The sequence below is a fragment of the Perognathus longimembris genome, chromosome 17 (assembly GCF_023159225.1).
Source record: "Perognathus longimembris pacificus isolate PPM17 chromosome 17, ASM2315922v1, whole genome shotgun sequence".
Taxonomy (NCBI): domain Eukaryota; kingdom Metazoa; phylum Chordata; class Mammalia; order Rodentia; family Heteromyidae; genus Perognathus; species Perognathus longimembris.
In genome coordinates, this window is record NC_063177.1 from 21,603,323 (window position 1) to 21,622,688 (window position 19,366).

Consider the following 19,366-nt stretch of genomic DNA (forward strand, 5'->3'; position numbering starts at 1 on the left):
GAGTCAGGTTCTTGGAAGAAGAGACTGAGTCCCTATAGCTGGGGCCAAGATTTCCAGAAGTTTGAGAGGGGCCAGGACTTTCTACGTTAGGCTGCAGCCTTGGCTAAGCCAGATAATACTATTAATTCCTAGCATGAAGGGAGGCAGCTAGTGCCCCATAGGAGAGAATTTTCCACTAGACTCCTGTTCTGGCAGCAGGGACTGCTGGGATGTGGGTGGTGTCAGCAGACTACCACCCATGTTTTTATCTTGTGTGGTCTGGAACAGGCTGAGAAGGCTTTGAACTAGGAGACTCCAGAATCTCTCAGGAAAGGGCCAGGTTCTTTTTTCTACTGCAAGCTTGGTACTCAGAAGGACAACCTTAAGGTAGGATTTCACCTAGTGCCCTGTTACGTCTCTCCTCCCAGTCTGGGATGCTGGAAGCAAGTCTCATGTACATCTAAGAGCACCAGCCCCATCTCCACCACCCTCTCCAGGCCATAACTCCCAAGCAGCGCCATAGGAGTGGCGATTAAGTCACTTCACAGGACCCAGAAAGGTCTGCTTTGGGGTGTCTGGCTTTTTCCTCAGTAGGTTTCCTTGCTTCTGCACCCCCATATTTCCAGCAGCCCTTGACCACCAGCTTTTTCACATGCCCCACTCCTTTCTCAAATGGGGCTCCCAGCCAGGATGCTGGGATGTGGAGGCAGTGCGGCTGTTCAGACCAGTGGAAGTAGGTTGGCCTTTTATCTGCAGGACACCAGGGATTGAAAGCCGGGGAGTCACCAAACAGCAGCCTTAAGAGTCTTTAAATAGGATAGAAACCACAGAAAGTGGGGAAGGGAAAAACAGGCATTCAAAGGAGAAATTTCACTTTAATGGCACCATGCATCATTGCCTTTGTAATTAGGAAAAACTCCCTAATGGGGCTCTTTTGCCAGCTAAGGAGACTCAATTTCCATGTAAACCATTCTTGCCCAAAGGATTAGGGGAGCCATTGCTCCTAAACCCAGATCTTCCTCAGGCATCCAATTCAGTTTGTAGGTAATGCAGATTGGTGGGTACAGTGGGATCCCTTTCCGCATCATTCATGTGGCTCCCAGGCCTGGCTGTTGAGCACTCCACATCCATTCTCCTCTGCCTTAAAAACAGTGCCCCATTATGAACTGCCCCTCTGAGGACCGCGTATGTGGGAAGAACAAAACACAAGCCGCAATGTTGGTTTCTAAATATTTTTGTATTGTGTACATTCTGTATATTTTTGTTGTAATATATTATTTGAGCACAAATTCCATTGAAGTTTTTGTTTTTTGTTTTTAAGTCACTAGTTCTTTAGGAAGGGCTGGTGTGTGAGCTATTTCCTTTGGGCCTGGGTCAGGGTGGGTGGGAGGGGTTTATCTGTGAGATGGAGGGGACAGTAGTGTTTGGCATCAGTCTTCCTAGTCTGGTGGTTCTTCCTTAACCTGTCCTGACTCACTGAACTTTGAGTGATGGGTGAAGAGTATGATTGCTCATCCCATTAAAAAAAGCACACAGATGGGGCTGGGAATAGTGGCAAGAGTGCTTGCCTTGTGTACATGAAGTCTTGGGTTCGATTCCTCAACACCACATATATAGAAAATGGCCAGAAGTGGCGCTGTGGCTTAAGTGGCAGAGTGCTAGCCTTGAGCAAAAAGAAGCCAGGGACAGTGCTCAGGCCCTGAGTTCAAGCCCCAGGACTGACACACACACAAAGCACACAGATGCCTACATAAAAATATCTTGGCCTACAGATATTTGCACAGAACTTCAAGGATACTGAACATGTAGACATTATCAGAGTATTGGTATTTGTTAAAAGAGCCCGTTATAGGGCTGGGAATGTGGGTTAGCGATAGAGTGCCTAGCATGCACAAAACCCTGGGTTTGATTCCTCAGCACCACATATACAGAAAAAGCTCAAAGTGGCATTGTGGCTCAAGTGGTAGAGTGCTAACCTTGAGCAAAAAGAAACCAGCAATAGTGCTCAGGCCCTGAGTCCAAGCCCCAGAACTGGCAACAGAAAACAAAGAGCCAGTCTCATTGCATCGGACCTAGGGTCATTCCATAATAATCATCTTTGGAATACTTGCTCAGCGTTCACTTAGGTTTTCCCTCAGTTTACAAAAAACGCAACATGTCAACCCATTCCTACTTCCAATTCATCCTGGTTTCCAGAATCTAGGTATTTGTTCCAGGTCAGCAATCTGTGAGGCAGTTGAAGATCTGAGTGGGAAGACTATTGAAGACAATGGGGTTTCCTTCAATTGAGAAGACATATAGCAAGAAAATGTTCTAGTAGCTGAATCTCCTGAGAAGCCCTCAGGCTTTCCTAGCATCTGGCAAAGTGATCCTGTGGTAGAGGAGGAACATTTGGTAAGGTTAATGAGAGTGAAAGGACAGACTACTGCATTCCACAGGTGTACCTTTACTGAACAATGAAAATATCCTGATGCCTCCTGCAAGGGGTTGAAAGGGCATCTCAGCAGATGATCTGATTCTTTAACACATGCCTAGTATAAGAAATAGAATCCCCAATGGTTGAGAATAAAAATGCCAGGCTTAAGAATTGAGTGAAATTAGGTAAAAATTACTTGCTTTGATTAGAAGCTATGCTTTATTATTACAAATATACAGATGAACAGACAATCATGACAAACATTATTTTCCTATTGCACGCACATAAAACAGATTTATTGACCACCTGAACAAAGACTTAAAAGTCTGAATATAGTGTATGCTTCTAGCCATGAGTTCTTGTTCATCTCATGACCCACAAGATACTCAGTTTCATCACATTTTTCTTCTCTAGAACAATAATCATGTGAGACATTAATTTGTACATATATATACATAGAGTGGATATATGATTATACCTTACCTATATCTACAAATGACTTAACAGATAATATATTTATTATTATTTCTGTTAATCATGGAGCTTGAGCTCAGGACCTGGCTCTTTAGCTCAAGACAAGTGCTCTACCACAGCTCCACTTCTGGTTTTCTTTGTGGTTAACTGGAGATAGGAGTCTTACAGAGGAGTCTCACTGCCAAGGCTAGCTCTGAACCGAGATCCTCAGATCTCAGCCTCTTGAATAGCTAGGATTACAGGTGTGAGCTACCAATGCCCAGCTACATTTGCTTTTCAAATACCATGTACAACATAGACCATTGGTGGCATATAAATCTGAAAATGAAAACTTTTCCAGACTAAAAAATGTTGATGTCCTAATGTTGCTTATCTAAAAACAAAAAGATTCCCAGGTAGGCAACCAAATGCATTAGAAAAAAAGGCTAGATTCATGAAGTGTCATAAAATTGCTCTTTCTCATAGTCATCCTGAATGCTATAAAAGATGCTTAGATTTTTTTTCCTACACTGCCTATAATCCAAGTTATTAAACTTTAAAACCATATGAAAGCATTCATGAAGATCCTGAATTGTATTTCTCATTAAAGGAAAAGAAAAGGCTGGTGAGTCATGTCCCTAGACTGACTTATGTAAAGGAGAAAGCAGAAGCCCATTGTCAGTCATTTGGGAAGTTAAAACTCAGCACTTAATGGGAACTTACAGCAGTTACAGGATTCCTGTTTTATAGGCTGTGTTCCTTGGAGAGTTCTAAAGGCAATGAGAACACAAGACTTCTCATCTTCTAAGCAAAAATCATTATCAAATGAATTTATTAAAGAGTATGTAGAAGAAATATGTGGGTGGCTACAGTTTGGAATTATAAATGATGAGGGCACTTTCAGTTGACTCAATAAAGAGGCTGATAACAAAAGTACAAAAAAACGAAAATCCCTAACTGATAAGACTCTTGAATTCCTTGTTATAGTCTGCTTGTGAAATGTGTTTGTATTGTTTCTTTTCTAAACACTGCTTTAAAATCCAAGCATTTTCATTTCTCCCAGAGAGTGCTAGGCACCGATGGCTCATGCCAGTTTTCCTAAACTATTCAGGAAGTTGAGATCTGAAGATTGCTGTTCAAAGCCAGCTTGAGCAGGAAAGTCTGAGACTTTTTTTTTTTTTTTGCCAGTCCTGGGCCTTGGACTCAGGGCCTGAGCACTGCCCCTGGCTTCTTTTTGCTCAAGGCTAGCACTCCGCCACTTGAGCCACAGCGCCACTTCTGGCCATTTTCTATATATGTGGTGCTGGGGAATCGAACCCAGGGCTTCATGTATATGAGGCAAGCACTCTTGCCGCTAGGCTTTATCCCCAGCCCTCTGTGAGACTCTTATCTCCAGTAAACTACCTTGGAAAAAACCAGAACTCTTGGCTCAAATGGTAGAGTGCTAGCCTTGAGCAAAAGAAGCTCAGCAAAAGTACCAGGCCCTGAGTTCAAAAGTCCCAGGACCAACACAAAAATAACAATAAGTGAGTGAGAACATGAGTTTAAGATCCAGTTCTGGGGCTGGGAACATGGCCTAGTGGCAAGAGTACTTGACTCCTATACATTATACATGAAGCCCTGGGTTTGATTCCCCAGCACCACATATATAGAAAGCAGCCAGAAGTGGCACTGTGGCTCAAGTGGCAAAGTGCTATCCTTGAGCAAAGAGAAGCCAGGGACAGTGCTCAGGCCCTGAGTCCAAGGCCCAGGACTGACAAAAAAAAAAAAAAGAAAAGATCCAGTTCTCTCTCTCTCTCTCTCTCACACACACACACACACACACACACACACACAGTTAAGTGGAATTGCTCACACCTATATTCCCAGCTCTGCAAAAGGCATAAGTAGGAGTCACCATCCCAGCCTGCTTGAGTAAAGTGTGAGACCCTATCTGAAAAATCCCAAGGGCTAGAGGTATAGATAGTACTTTCCTGCCAAGCTCAAGGCTCCAAGTTCAAACGCCCATACCACCATAAAAAAAAAAAAAAAGGTTGTGGGGCTGGGGATATGGCCTAGTGGCGAGAGAGCTTGCCTTGTATACTTGAGGCCCTGGGTTCGATTCCCCAGCACCACATATACAGAAAATGGCCAGAAGTGGCGCTGTGGCTCAAGTGGCAGAGTAAAAAGGAAGCCAGGGACAGTGCTCAGGCCCTGAGTCCAAGGCCCAGGACTGGCAAAAAAAAAAAAAAACAAAACAAAAAAAAGGTTGTCAACAAATAACCTGTAAACAAACGAATGAAGTGATGGGGGCCAATTCTGCAGTAGCTTTTCATTACACATAATGTTTTACCTTGAAGTTAGTGCATCTATTTTTAAAGCTCATTTAATTTCTTACATAGTCATGATTTATTTGCATATCGACTTAAAAGCTAGCTTCATCATCCATGCCAAGTATCAATCAGACAAAAAAAAATATTTAGCACACTCAGGATGCATAAATCATTCTGAAAGAATGTCATGGTGATCATCTATCCTGACTAGGATTACTTTTTTTGGAGACAAAATTTCACTATGGATCCCGGGCTGGCCTGACAGCCTGGAACTGGAGACTGACTTGCTTCCAGTTCCAGAGTGTTGGGATTACATTTTTTTAAAAGATGAATCAATCTGCTGAAAGAGAAGTAGCGGTTTTTCTGAAATGGATGATTTGCTGTATATGTTCAGGCAATAAAATCCTAAAGTTTAGATTGGGACCAGCAATATATTTAAAATTCCACAACTCTAACACAGACCAATCTACAACTCAGTGAAGACATTCCTCAGATTGTTATGTTTAATTAAGTTAAATGGTAAAAGTGTAAAAAGAAATAAAGAATCTGGTATGTTGCAGATAATCTTAAACAGTAACCCTATGAACAATGACAACTGATAATTCAAACTTGAATATGCAACTTCATGAAGAGTTATCTCAAAACATGATCAAAAACTTTGGGGAAGAGATTCTTTCATGAATTCTTCAAGGACAGCTACCACATTTTTGGCTTCAGGCATTTCTTCATGTTCCACTTTAACAATCTTCAAAAGGATATCTCCACTCCCACAGTTCTTTAGGAACATATAACATTTAAACAAAGCATAATGGTTCATTTCTGCCTGTCGTATAAATCTCTTCAGATTGTTTGTGTCTTGTATGGCCTAGAAAAAATTACCCAGTTAAACAAGTGTTTAGCGAAATAATGAAAAAAAAAACCCAACCTCCTGTCCAGCTGAGAACTCAACATGCTATGAGATGTTACCTTTTTAAATATTTCTATCCCCATACTGAATTGAGACCCCTACTTGAAGATACATTTAAAAAACAATAAATACTTGCATCTTTTTTATTGCTAATATGCTTTGCCCTTGGTGGAACAAAAGTCTCATTAAAAAGAAAAAATGCCCATGACACAGGTGGCTCATGCCTGTAATTGCTACTCAGGCGGCTGAGATCAGAGTCAAGATTCAAAACCAGCCTGGGCAGGGAAGTCTTGAGACTGGTTGGTTGGTTGTTTTTTTTGTTTTTTGTTTTGCCAGTCCTGGCACTTGAACTCAGGGCCTGAGCACTGTCCCTGTCTTCTTTTTGCTCAAGGATAGCACTCTGTCACTTGAGCCACAGCGCCACTTCCGGCTTTTTTCTATATACGAAGTGCTGAGGAATTGAATTCAGGGCTTCATGTATATGAGATGAGCACTTTACCACTAAGCCATATTCCCAGCCCCTGTGAGACTCTTTATCTCCAGTTAACCACCAAGCAACTTGAAGTGGAGCTGTGGCTCAAGTAGTAGAGTGCTGCGGTTGGTCAAAAAACAACTCTGTAACAATGTCTAGTCTTAGTTCAAGCCCTAGGACCAGCACCAAAGAAAATAAAAATAAAAATCTGCTACCTCAGGTGAGGAAACATCCCTATTAGAATTTTGTATTATTATTATTTTTTAAAAGGATTTGAGTATGCCATAGAGACCAGATAGCAGCTCCCTAAGCATGATGAGGAAAGGAGCCTGCTAGCCAAAACTCTTAAGATAAACAGGCACGTTTTTGATCGAGGTACTAATGGGGGCACATTCTACACCCCACCTCCCCACTCCCGTGAGTGAAGACCTGCAGATTCTCTCCAAGAACTCATACATACTAGGCAGGACAAGGGCTGTGTCCAGGAGGCAACTGTAGTCTCGGCCTGAATTACTTGCTTGTACTTTGTAACTAAGGTACCACACAAATTTAAAGCTTGAGGTCCCTTACGCATAAACAAGCATTCAGCCCAATTTATTAGAAATGAAACTATCTGCATGCAGAAGTGACTGAAAAATCCAAATAAACACCTTCTTATGATTCAGATTTAAGAGATGGCCCATTTAATAATGAACAACACAGCTGGGAAAGCAGATTTGTTATCTTACCATTGGAACAGATTAAAATTCAGGAAAAAAAAAAAAGTATGTGGTACTTGGTACACAGCCAGTTAGCCAATGAATGAGTTACCTTTAGCTTAAAGTTCTCCAGTACTTGTCTGAAGAGAAAAGGGTTGCCCCCTTCGGTGCCATTTAAAAAAGCCTGCATCCAGTCCTCACAAAACCGGTTGCTTCCTACAAAATATTTTGGAGAAATCAAAAATAAAGCCCTACAAAGCACGAGGTATTTTTAAAAAAAAACAATGAGCTGCTTAAGACTTGTGTAGTGGTCTAAAAAAAGAGTGTACTTGTACCCTACCACATGGCTAAGAAATACCAGAGTAAGCCTGGTGCCCGTGGCTCATTCCTATAATCCTAGCTACTCAGGAGATCTAAGGATCACAGTTCCAGCCTGGGCTGGAAAGACTATGAGATTCTTATCTCTACAATCAATTACCAAAAAGCCAGAAATGGAGCTGTGGCTCAAGTGGTAGATCCCTAGCCATGAGCACAAAAGATAAGGGACAGTGCCCAGGACAGTCACAAAAAAAAACAAAGTGGTCAACACTCCCCATGTATCTGTCCTTATTCACATCTTCCTATCAGGATTATTATTCAAGCTGGGAATATGGCCTAGTGGCAAGAGTGCTTGACTTGTACACATGAAGCCCAGGGTTCAATTCCTCAGCACCACATATAGAGAAAATGGCCAGAAGTGGTGCTGTGGCTCAAGTGGCAGAGTGCTAGCCTTGAGCAAAGAGAAGCCAGGGACAGTGCTCAGGCCCTAAGTCCAAGGCCCAGAACTGGCAAAAAATAAATACATAAAATTTAATTAGAAAAAAGGATTATTATTCCCACATATCTTGTTAAACTGCTGCTGCCTAACATTGTAGAGCTTTAACAGCATTTTTTTGCATATAGTAAAGCCTTTATGTAGTTTTCTTTAACAACTGGCCTACTCAATAGTATGTTTGAGAGCTATACTAACAGAGTTGTAACTGCTCCCTTGCACAAATTAGCAATTTGTCAGTTTCCTGTTGATAAACATTTAAGTTACTTCTAATTCTTTACTATTTCAGCTAATGCCTTTATGAACATTTTCTTTTTCTTTTTTTTTTTTTTTTTTGACTCCTTGTATGCAGCCATTAGAGTTTTTCTGGTTTTTTTCTTTCTTTTTTGGTGATAGTACTGGGGCTTGAACTCAGGGCCTTGTGTTCTTTCTTAGCTCATTGTTTTTGCTCAAGGCTAGCATTCTACCACTTGAGTCACAATTCTACTTCTGGTTTTTTCATGGACTTTCCTGCCCAGGCTGGCTTTGAATGTTGAACCTTGATCTTCAAAACTTAGCCTCCTGAGTAGCTAGGAATTACGAGGAACCCTAGGCCTCACTTGGTTTCCACACACAAAGCAAGAAGGATATGTAGACTTATCTATTTAAAGTGCAGAGGCTGGAAATATGGACTAGTGGCAGAATGCTTGCCTAGCATGCATGGAGCCCTGGGTTCAATTCTTCAGCACCACATATATAGAAAAAACTGGAGGTAGTGCTGTGGCTCAAGTGGTAGAGTGCTAGCCTTGAGCAAAAAGAAGCCAGAACAGTGCTCAGGCCCTGAGTTCAGGCCCCAGGACTGGCAAAAACAAGAAAATGCAAGATGAGAGTGACAAGAGGCCCAGGAGGACCACTCACCTGTATTGTGGAACTGAGGCTGGGAGCCGCTGCAGTCTATGAGCACAGACTTGTGCTGCTCCTCCGTCATGGCCATACACAGCGATGTCATGGTGCCTTCCTGAATGAGTCCTTCAAGACTGGCCACACTCAGAAACCTGGCACAAAGAGCAAGTCCTTTTCCACAAACATGTTGCAAGATGGGAGGGAGAAAATATATTCATCCTGCGCTGCAGGTTCAGGGTGAAAAACTTAGGCTAGCTGTGGAAAAGCTTGTCTCTGCACAAACTTCATTACCTGTTAATGTCTCTCTTTGTTTTTTCATCTGATCCTATAACCTCAACAGGAGAATAACTCAAAGCCTGTAAGGGAAAAATAAAGCATGATTCATACATATTTTTCACTTTTCCTTCCTGAGCAGCTACTTAGTTAATTAAACTCTGCCTTTTTGCCTATGAGTTCTCCAGAGCTATGTTCAGGAATAATTGTTGCCATTTTAAAAAATAGATAAGATCATTTTGGAATTTTGTGGGGGTTTTTTCTCAAAACGTTTTGGAAATTAAACATCTCTGAGATTAGTTCAAATAGTAATTATTTTAAAACATTTTATCTGATTAGGAAACCTCCACTAGCATTTGCAATTCAATTCCACTTAATAAGATCTGAGTAAATAAAGTGTGGTCTACCTTTATAGCAAGCATAATTTAAATGAATATTCAGAGGGGAAAAGATAATGTTTGAAGAAAACTGAATACAAACTCTGCCAAAGTAATTCACCAGTAAGGGATTGCTCTTTGTTTGGGAAACACTTACAGCATGCAGCAGGAAGGTAAGTTTCTCCTGAAAAAGAAGAACCACCCTTTGAATTGGGCATACAACATCTTCAAACCAGCTGTTCAGATAGGACTTTACTTGGTTCTCCAGGCCACTTTCCTACATCAAGAGAGAATGTCATTTGCTTTAAGGTCATATAAGCCTTCCCTGTAGTGGACACCATATTTGTTACTATAGCCTGGATGTTAAAATCAATCGGAACAGACATTTTCCTCTTTCACTCATTTCTTCAGTACTTGGCAGTGTCTGAAATACACAGAACACAAGCTTACTGACTACAGAACAACTATAGAAATGCAGAGAATTTAGTGGTATTGGTATGTGATCTCAAGGCCTCCTGCTTTTTAGGGAGGACCTCTATCATTTGAGCTACTCCCCAAGGAAAATAAGGAGGGATACAAGTGACTCATCCAAGTACTGATGTCACATTCCCCCAAGGGCATGTCTGGCCTTGAGGCAGTGTGGCTCTAGAGACCTTTGTCACACAGGAAGACCTCCAGTCTGGAGGGGCAGTACCTCTACATTGAAATCTTTACCTCACTCTTTTTTTTTTTCTTGAGACTAAGGGCCTGAGCACTGTCCCTGGCTTCTTTTGCCCAAGGCTAAGCACTCTACCTCTTGAGTCACAGGACCACTTCTGGCTTTTTCTGCATATGTGGTGCTGAGGAATTGAACCCAGGGCTTCATGCATGCTAGGCAATCACTCTACTGCTAAGCCACATTCCCAGCCCCATCTTTTTTTTTTTTTTTAACCTCCACTGTACTGTGGTTGGAGCTTAGTACCTTGGGCTTACTTGACTGCTAGTCACACCTCTTGGCACCAGCTTTTTGCTGGGTATCTTAGAAATGGAGTTTTGTGCACTTTTATGGCCAGGCTGGCTTTGAATGGAGAGTCTCTTGAGTTTCTAGGATTACAAGCCTGAGCCACCAGCACCCAGCCCCTGGCTCACTCTTAACTGTATCTTTCCTTTCCTGCGTTATCTTGTTTGTGACAAGGCAAAAGAACCATTACTACATCTAATTTATGAGTCATAACTTGTAACAACTGCAAGCTGAAAGCAATTTTTAAAAGGTTGGATAATTTAGTCAATATGGTTATATCTAATTCATAAAAGATTGATGAATAAAACTGGAACATTTCTTCAATCTTTGATAAGTTCAAGGGCAGTTATACTGTTGCACAGCATGTTTCTGGTGCTGGAGATGGCACAGACCATTAATTCTGACCACAGTATAAATCTAATGTTCCCATAAGAAAAGGGCATCCTCTTCTTTACCAGACATGTTAAAACATGCCACTGAACTCACTACATAGAATTTTTCATAGGTGCAATACATCAAAAGCAATCTTGTGAAACTTGCAGCACTTAAGAGAACTATGTTTTCTGCTTTCTTTAACCACCAGTCTGAGCTGGGCGCCGATGGCTCATACCTATGAAATCCTAGTTACTTAGGAGACTGAGATCTGAGGATCACAGTTTGAAGCTAGCCCTGACAGGAAAGTCTGTGAGAGTGTTACCTCCAATTAAGCACCAAAAGGCCAGAAGTGGAACTGTGGCTCAAGTGTTAGAGCACCAGCTTTGAGTGGATAAAGCTAAGGAACTGTGCCCAGACCCTGAGGTTCAAGCCTCAGTATAGACACACACACACACACACACACACACACACACACACACACTCTCTCTCTCTCTCTCCCACCAGTCTATTTGGATGTTATTGCCTCACACCTACCCAGTTATTCAAGAAGCTGAGACCTCAGGACCACAGTTCAAAGCAAGCCTGGGCAGAAAACTCCAAGAGTCCATCTCAAAAAAAAACAACAAAAGGCTGAGCTACACCAACCCTGGCCATAAAGGAAATGCAAATAAAAACAACCCTGAGATAGCACTTTACCCCTAGTCAGAATAGCCTATATTCTGAATTCAGACAACAACAAATGCTGGCGACAATGCAGAGAAAGAGGAACCCTACTGCACTGCTGGTGGGAATGTAAACTAGTACAACCACTCTGGAGACCAGTCTGGAGGTTCCTTAAAAACTAAACAGACATACCCTATAGCCCAGCCATACCACTCCTAGGCATCTACCCTGAGCAACAGGAAATCAGGATACAAGAAGAATTCCTGCACCTCCATGTTCACTGCTGCACTGTTCACAATAGCCAAGATATGGAAACAATCCAGATGCCCCTCTACAGATGAATGCACCCAAAAAAAAATGTGGTACCTATGTACAATGGAATTTTACATTGCCATTAGAAAGGATAAAATAATGGCATTCACTGGGAAATGGATGGAACTACAACAAATCATGTTCAGAGAGATAAGCCAAAAACAGAGAAACAAATGGTGTATGGTCTCCCTGATATGCAGGTGTTAGATTTAAAAGGCAATGAGACAACAAAGTAAACAGGACTCAAGACACCAATACACAGTAAGACCAAAAGAGGACAGCCTTGGGAGAAAAGCACCAAACAGCAAGACCCAAGCACCTCTTAGAACCCCAAAGATAAGGAAACAAAGGACCTCTTCGGAAATTGTTGTATTATTTTTAGATGACTCTATATTACTTACCTCATATATGGGGTATAAATGAGCACATCTGAGAAGCTGGGAGGAGGGCACAGAATGAGTGGAAAGTGGGTGGAAAAAAAAAAGCAGAGGAGCCCACCAGCTATATTGGGCATTGATGAAAGCAAACTAAGAGGGAACAGATGATACCAAGTGAAAGGCACTGGGAATGTGGCTTAGTGGCAGAGTGCTTGGCTTGCATGCATGAAACCCTGGGTTCCATTCCTCAGCACCACATAAACAGAAAAAGACAGAAGTGGTGCTATGGCTCAAGTAGTACAGTGCTTGCCTTGAGCAAGAAAAAGCCAGGGCCAGTGCTCAGGCCCTGAGTTCAAGACCCATGACTGCCCCCCACACACAAAAAAAAGTTGAGCTAGAGGCATGAATCAAGTGGTAGAATTCAAACTCCAGTACCAACAAAATTTAAAAAGAAAGAAACAAAAAAGAAAAAAAAAAAAACACCAACAGTCTGCTAGCCCACAAGGTAAAATTTTTAGAATTTAGCCAAACTTTGTGGCTACCAATATGACTTAATAATTATTGCAAGGTATGTTCATCAGTTCAGTCATAAAACTTAAGTCAGTCTTCTTACCTCACAATTTTTGTTAATTTTCAGCCCTTGAATGTACTTGTCCAATTCAAGCCTGAAAGTGTGTTCTTAAGGAAGCAATAAAGGATGAATAATCAAGTCAATGTTTTATTTCTTAACAGGAAATATAGGGTCTTTCCAAATAATGCAAACTGTAAATAAAAGTAGCAAAGGCAAATGCCATATGAAGATACAAAATTCAAACATCCCTTTAGTGCTGGGAATATGGCCTAGTGGTGGAGTGCTTGCTTCGCATTCATGAAGCCCTGGGTTTGATTCCTCAGCACCACATATATAGAAAAGGCCAGAAATGGCGCTGTGGTTAACGTTGGCAGAGTGCTAGCCTTGAGCAAAAAGAAGCCAAGGACAGTGCTCAGGCCCTGAGTTCAAGCCCCAGGATTGGCAAAAACAAAACAAAATAAAAACCCCACAAATCTTTACAGGTAGAGACACTTGGGGTGAGAGTGATAGAGATGCTCCCCCCAATGCCCTCAAAGACCAATGAAAGGATATAGTTCAAGGCCCTTTTCAGACCCTCCTAAAAAACAGACCACATATTCTGAAGGGTTATGTCCAGAGCCCATTGTTGCTGTTTCAAGAAGCAGTTTTTCTTGTTGGAAAAGGCAGTAGTAACAACCAACTCGGTAACCTGGAATTCTAGAAAAAAAAAAGAAAAAGAAAAAAGGAAAGGGAAGGTAAATCAAAGTACTCTGAGCATTAAGCATCGCACTGTGTGCTCTGCTCTGGACCATAGTCTGGATCTGGCAAAACTTTGGAATGAACTATTTACGATCTTCCCAGATTTCCCATCAGCTTACTCCCAGAGCAAAGGGACAAGGAGACACACAAGGAGACACAGGAGGCAGGGGAGGGGAGGAGTGTTAATTAAATTGGTCTCTTAACAAAGGTGAACTTTCTTAGAATTGTCCTGTCTTATGTGAAAAGATTCATCCAAGTTTCCCTCTTGACCATAGTGAGTACATGAAGATACACAAATTTCCCCTTCTTCCCAAACCTTCACAAAGCATGGATGCTGCAGAGAGATATGCCAGGCTTGTTCTGTGACCTTACCCTTGGGCCACAGCCCAATACTCCTGACAGACCTAATGCCAACTTCATGGTTTGAAGTGAACTACAATCAAAGAGTGTAATAGGAAGATGGCTGGAATTTAACTGAGGATGCCCATGTTTGAGCCTGAACATCAGTAAGGTAATAAGCTCTTTAACCTTGGGCATCCCATTTGACTTCTTTGAGTTAACTTCCTCCTTTTAAAAAAGAAATTTAAAGAACTAGTCTATCTTACCTTTGTAAGAAGAAAGTGCTTATGAAAGCACTTTTCAGACTATATAAGCTATATGATTTATGTAATTAACTTTTTCATTTTTTTCAGGGGGGGATGACACATAGCATGTAGTACCAGAGATTAAACCCAGGCCCTGGCACATGTTAGGCAAATGCCATGCCAATGAACCCTTAACTCTTTTCTCCTAAGTACAAAACCTACGCACCAATGTCTCTACCATTCAGTCTTGTTCCACAAATGTTTGCCTGTGAAGCCTGGTGCTTCGGCCACCAAAAAACAAAGATGAACTCTGCAGGCCTAGATCTTTGCGAGTTTCTTGTCACTTCTCATGTTTAGCTCAGAAATAAAAATGCAAGACACAGGGCTGGGAATGTGGCCTAGTGGCAAGAGTGCTTGCCTTGTATACATGAAGCCCCAGGTTCGATTCCCCAGCACCACATATATAGAAAACAGCCAGAAGTGGCGCTGTGGCTCAAGTGGCAGAGTGCTAGCCTTGAGCAAAAAGCCAGGGACAGTGCTCAGGCTCTGAGGCAAGCTCCAGGGATGGCAAAAAAAAAAAAAAAAAAAGCAAGACATAGCAAATTTAACACACTTACCTCAGCTCCATGGATGCAACATTACCCAGCCCTTCAAAGACTGCTCCCTTTGAAAGACGCTTAGCAATGAAACTGTGCAGCTCTGGCTCCACTTCAGATGGTAGATTAGAATCCACCAAGGAGAGGCTTGACAAACAAAAGACACATGTTCTTTACCAGTGAATAAGTGCATTCACATCCATAAGTTAGATTGAATGGTATCATCAAAGCCAGCATTTCTCTTAAAGACTTAAGAAAGCTCTGCTTGTTGGTGAGTGTTATAATTTGGATGTACAATTCCCTAAAGTCCCACGTATTGAAAGTTTGTGGGTTGTTTTTGTTTTTGTTTTTTGTCAGTCTTGGCACTTAAACTCAGGGCCTGCACACTGTCCCTGAGGTCTTTTGCTCAAGGCTAGCACTCTACCACTTTCAGCCACAGTTCCACTATCAGTTTTCTGGTGGTTAACTGGAGATGAGTATCACAAACTTTTCTGCCCTGGGTGCCTTTGAAACCTGATCTCAGCCTCCTGAGTAGCTAGGATTGCAGGTGTGAGCCACTGGCGTCTGACTGAAAACTTTGGCTTTTGACCTAAACACAACACCTAGCATTTCTTTATGTGTTATTAGAAGTTAGTGAGTTCTATAGGAGGTGGGGACTTTTGGGAGGAAGTTAAGTCATTGGAGGTACTGAATGTGATATTGGGACCATGTTTTCCTCCTGCTCTTCTTTCTCTTCTTAGCTGCCATAAGGTAAATAGGCTCCCCTGCTACATGAGCTATGTGGCCTCGGGCCTAAAGGCAACAGGAACTGTGGATTGAAACCTCCTAAACTGTAAGTCAAAATAAACCCTCCTTTGAAGATCACTAGCTCAGCTGGGCACACAGCTCAGTGGTGAAGGACTTGCCTAGCATTCTCACAACCCTGGGTTCCATACTGAGAATGGGAAAAATTAAGGGCTACCTCAGATATTTTGTCACAACAATGGAAAGCTAACACAGTAAGACCTCTAGGAATGTATTTTTTTACCAAGTATGACCTACCTTACCAAAAAATATTCCTCTTTACACCTTATTCTCTCTCAGTACTAGATTTGTACTCTCCATTTTTCACCATCCCTGAAAGTTTCTCACCTCTTCAATTCCCTTCTTACCTGTGTTAAAATCCATGGTCAGTCTGTATAATCACACCCTTGCACTCATTCTTGTTTTCCTTTCTTTTGGCTTCCCTGAGGAATAATTGCTATATAGAAACTGCATATTGCACACAATCTCCTTCAACTGCTTTGCTGTTTTTACTCATTGCATTTGCTCAGCAAAACCAGTCTAGCTCTCCACTTCCTCTATGTACCAGTACCTAAACACTTGAATGTAGGTGGATGAAACCCCACACCCTTGGTGCTGAACCTCATGTTTAGTTAATGATCCTGGTGATCTAGCCTCAGGTGGGTCCAAACTACTCCCTAGTCATCACTGCATTTTCTCAGTGATTCTCATACATCATTATTTCCTGTCTCCTTTCTCAACCCTCCACCCATTTTCTATCTGTGGAATAAAAACAACACCTAGCGTTTCTTTGTGAGTTAAAGGTGCCAGTGTCTCGTGCCTGTAATCCTAGCTATTCAGGGGGCTGAGGTCTGAGGATTGCAGTATGCAGCTAGCCCAGGCAAGAAAGTCCATGACATTCTTATCTCCAATTAAAAATCTGGAAGAGCGGGCTGGGGATATGGCCTAGTGGCAAGAGTGCTTGCCTCATATACATGAGGCCCTGGGCTCAATTCCCCAGCACCACATATACAGAAAATGGCCAGAAGTGGCGCTGTGGCTCAAGTGGCAGAGTGCTAGCCTTGAGCAAAAAGAAGCCAGGGACAGTGCTCAGGCCCTGAGTCCAAGGCCCAGGACTGGCCAAAAGAAAAAAAAAAAAAAAAAAAAAGCTGGAAGAGGAGATATGACTCAAGTGGTAGTGCTAGTTTTGAGTACAAAAGCTCAGCAAACAGTGCCCAGGCCCTGAGTTCAAGCCCCAGAACTGAAACCAAAAAATAAAAATAATTTTAGATCTATGCATGGTGACACATACATGTGATTCCAGTACTTGGAAAGCTAGAACAGGATTAAGAGTTGAGACCTCCGTTAGCCTTGAGCAAAGAGCTCATGGACAGTGCCCAGGCTCTGAGTTCAAGCCCCATGACAGAGAGAGAGAGAGAGAGAGAGAGAGAGAGAGAGAGAGACCCACTTGGGCTCCATAGTTAGTTCCAGGCCAGCCTGTACTATATAGCAAAATCCTGTCTCAGAATCAATCAGCATGGTAATGGTGGTTCATGCCTACAGTCATAGCTACTCAGTAGGCTGACACCTAGGGGACTGTGGTTTAAAGAACATTCAAAGGAGAAAATGTACCTTGGCACAACTAATGTATGCTAACTTATAAAAAAAAAATTAAGGGCTGGGAATATGGCCTAGTGGCAAGAGTGTTTGCCTCCCATACATGAAGCCCTAGGTTCGATTCCTCAGCACCACTTAGAAAATGGCCAGAAGTGGCACTGAGGCTCAAGTGGCAGAGTGCTAGCCTTGAGCAAAAAGAATCCAGAGACAGTGCTCAGGCCCGGAGTCAAGCCCCAGTTCTGGCAAAATAAATAAATAAATAAAATTAAAAAAAAAATATTCAAAGGGGGAAAAAAGGGAATTAAATTTATATCTTTTAGCCTGGTGCTGGTGGCTCACACCTGTAATCCTAGCTACTCAGGAGGCTAAGATCTGAGGACTGTGGTTTGAAGCCAGCCCAGGCAGGAGAGACTCTTATCTCCAATTAACCACCAAAAAACTGGAAGTGGTGTTGTGGCTCAAGTGATAGAGCACTAGCGTTGACCACAAAGAGGCTCAGGGTCAGCACCCAGGCCCTGAGTGTATACACACATTATATACACAGATCTATTTATATATACTTTTTTTAAGTGTTGGTACTGGGGCTTGAATTAAGAGTCTCATGCAGTCTTGGCTGGCATTCCACCATTTGAGCCATACCACTACTTCTGGCTTTTTGGTGGTTAATTGGAGATAAGAATCTCTCTGTCTGCCCAGGCTAGCTTCAAACTGACATAGATCCTCAGATCTCATTCTCATGAGTAACTGGGATTGATAGCAGCACGATACTGAATATTTTACTGGAGTTCCAACCAAGAAGCTCAATTCACACAGGACTATCTTTATTTGGATCTGTCTTGCCTTGAAAGAATACAGTCAATGAGGAAATTAGGAGAGCTTCTTAGGGGATAGACTGTCATGGATAGCTTAGGGAAAACAGGGTACTCACTGACACCTACAGGCCAGAAAAGCACAGAAAGAAGATAAAAACATGGGTCTGGGTTATATGGCTAAGCTGTTTTTACCTGAAATCATCACCAGAGGGAGTTTCTGAATTTGTGCCACTTGGGCTTCCATCATCACTGTCTCCTCGTTGCTGTGCCAATCTGCAAGCCACAAAAACAACAGTGCTATCAATTATGGGTTCTCAATCATGCAGAGCACGGGGCCTTAGCAAGCAGGGGAGACCACGGAGTCATCTCAACTGCAAGGTGAGAGGATGTGGGTTAAACAAAACATGGGGTGGACACCCCTTACCCACATGATAGGAAGACACATAAAGCAGTGCTGACAAGAGGTCTCCTCTCTCCAAATTACCTAAAGGGTGGATGGGGAAAGGCTTAATACCAAGAAGATTCATGGAGGCTATTTTAAGAATGAAACACAAAAACCAGATCTCACGGGGTCTAAGGGGGGGCCTCCTTATAACCCTTGCTTCTTCCAGCCAAGAGGGGGGAAAAAAGGCAGCAAGCACAGAGAGGGTGAGTAGGTGTCAGTGAGTGGCGTGAACGTGAGAACGAGATTAATGATCGGAGGCGGAGGACAAAATTGAGATTGTGGGGGCGCTGGGAAACCGCAGGGGCTGAGATGACACGGGAGCGGGGAGCCCGGGGCGGGGGGGCAATCTTAGCAGTCCGGGAGAGGAGCCGGGCGGAAGAGTGGGGCCCTTCGGGGCTAGGAACCTTGGCTGGGAGAGAAGATGGCCTCTGAGGGCAGCCAGGCCCCAGCGCCCGGACGGGGTGCAGGAGCAGGCGGCGGGCCCACGGGGACAGCCGGGCACCGGCACCTGCTTCGGCGGCAGCTGTAGAGGCTGTAGTGGCTGCTGGGCGGTGGCTCGGGTCTGCGCTCCTCGGCCGGGCCGCCCTCCTCGCTGCTCTCCAGTTCCTTCTCCTCCCCGTCCAGCGACTCTTGCAAAGACGGGAGCATCGCGCCGGCCTCCGAGCCACCCGGTGTCACCGCTAAACCGCTCCCCCGCCGCCACCGGACAGTGCTCAGAGTATCGGCTCGTCCGGATCGCCGCCCTCCCACACCTGCGTTCCGCTGATTTCCTGGATCCCAGGGCAAAGGAAGCAAGCCTGCTCAAGTTCCTCCCTGGTGCCAGGCCTTCGGAACTCCCTGGCCGCCTCTCATTACCTGTGTGGGCTAAAGACGGTAGAACTAGCTAGTCGTACGTATTTTTCGTTTCTTTTTTCCCCTTTGGGGATGGTGGTGG

General features: G+C 43.1%; 1 protein-coding gene across 2 annotated transcripts; it reads right to left on the reverse strand.

The window, feature by feature from the left end:
* Positions 1-5,637: 5,637 nt before the first annotated feature.
* Positions 5,638-19,107, reverse strand: C17H17orf75 (chromosome 17 C17orf75 homolog). 2 transcript variants are annotated; one of them, XM_048366506.1, is made up of 10 exons: positions 18,941-19,107; positions 18,180-18,260; positions 14,818-14,943; positions 13,431-13,574; positions 12,921-12,978; positions 9,738-9,857; positions 9,222-9,286; positions 8,946-9,082; positions 7,350-7,453; positions 5,638-6,025 (listed from the first exon to the last, which is right to left on the reverse strand). In XM_048366506.1, the coding sequence occupies exons 1-10, from the start codon at positions 19,078-19,080 to the stop codon at positions 5,810-5,812; spliced, it is 1,191 nt and encodes a 396-aa protein (XP_048222463.1). In that variant the 5' UTR covers positions 19,081-19,107; the 3' UTR covers positions 5,638-5,809. The 2 variants fall into 2 exon arrangements, with proteins under 2 accessions (XP_048222463.1, XP_048222462.1); XM_048366505.1 differs by having other exon boundaries at positions 18,935-19,107.
* Between the last annotated feature and the right edge of the window lie 259 nt (positions 19,108-19,366).

Bases quoted from the DNA above. Each gene is read 5' to 3' on its own strand.
- C17H17orf75 (XM_048366505.1), bottom strand. From the start codon at position 19,080: ATGCTCCCGTCTTTGCAAGAGTCGCTGGACGGGGAGGAGAAGGAACTG. The intron at 18,261-18,934 runs GTGCCCGGCTGT...TGTGGCTTGCAG, and splicing joins TGCCGCCGAAGCAGGTGCCG to ATTGGCACAGCAACGAGGAG. The intron at 9,287-9,737 runs GTAAGTGTTTCC...TTTCCCTTACAG, and splicing joins TTACCTTCCTGCTGCATGCT to GCTTTGAGTTATTCTCCTGT.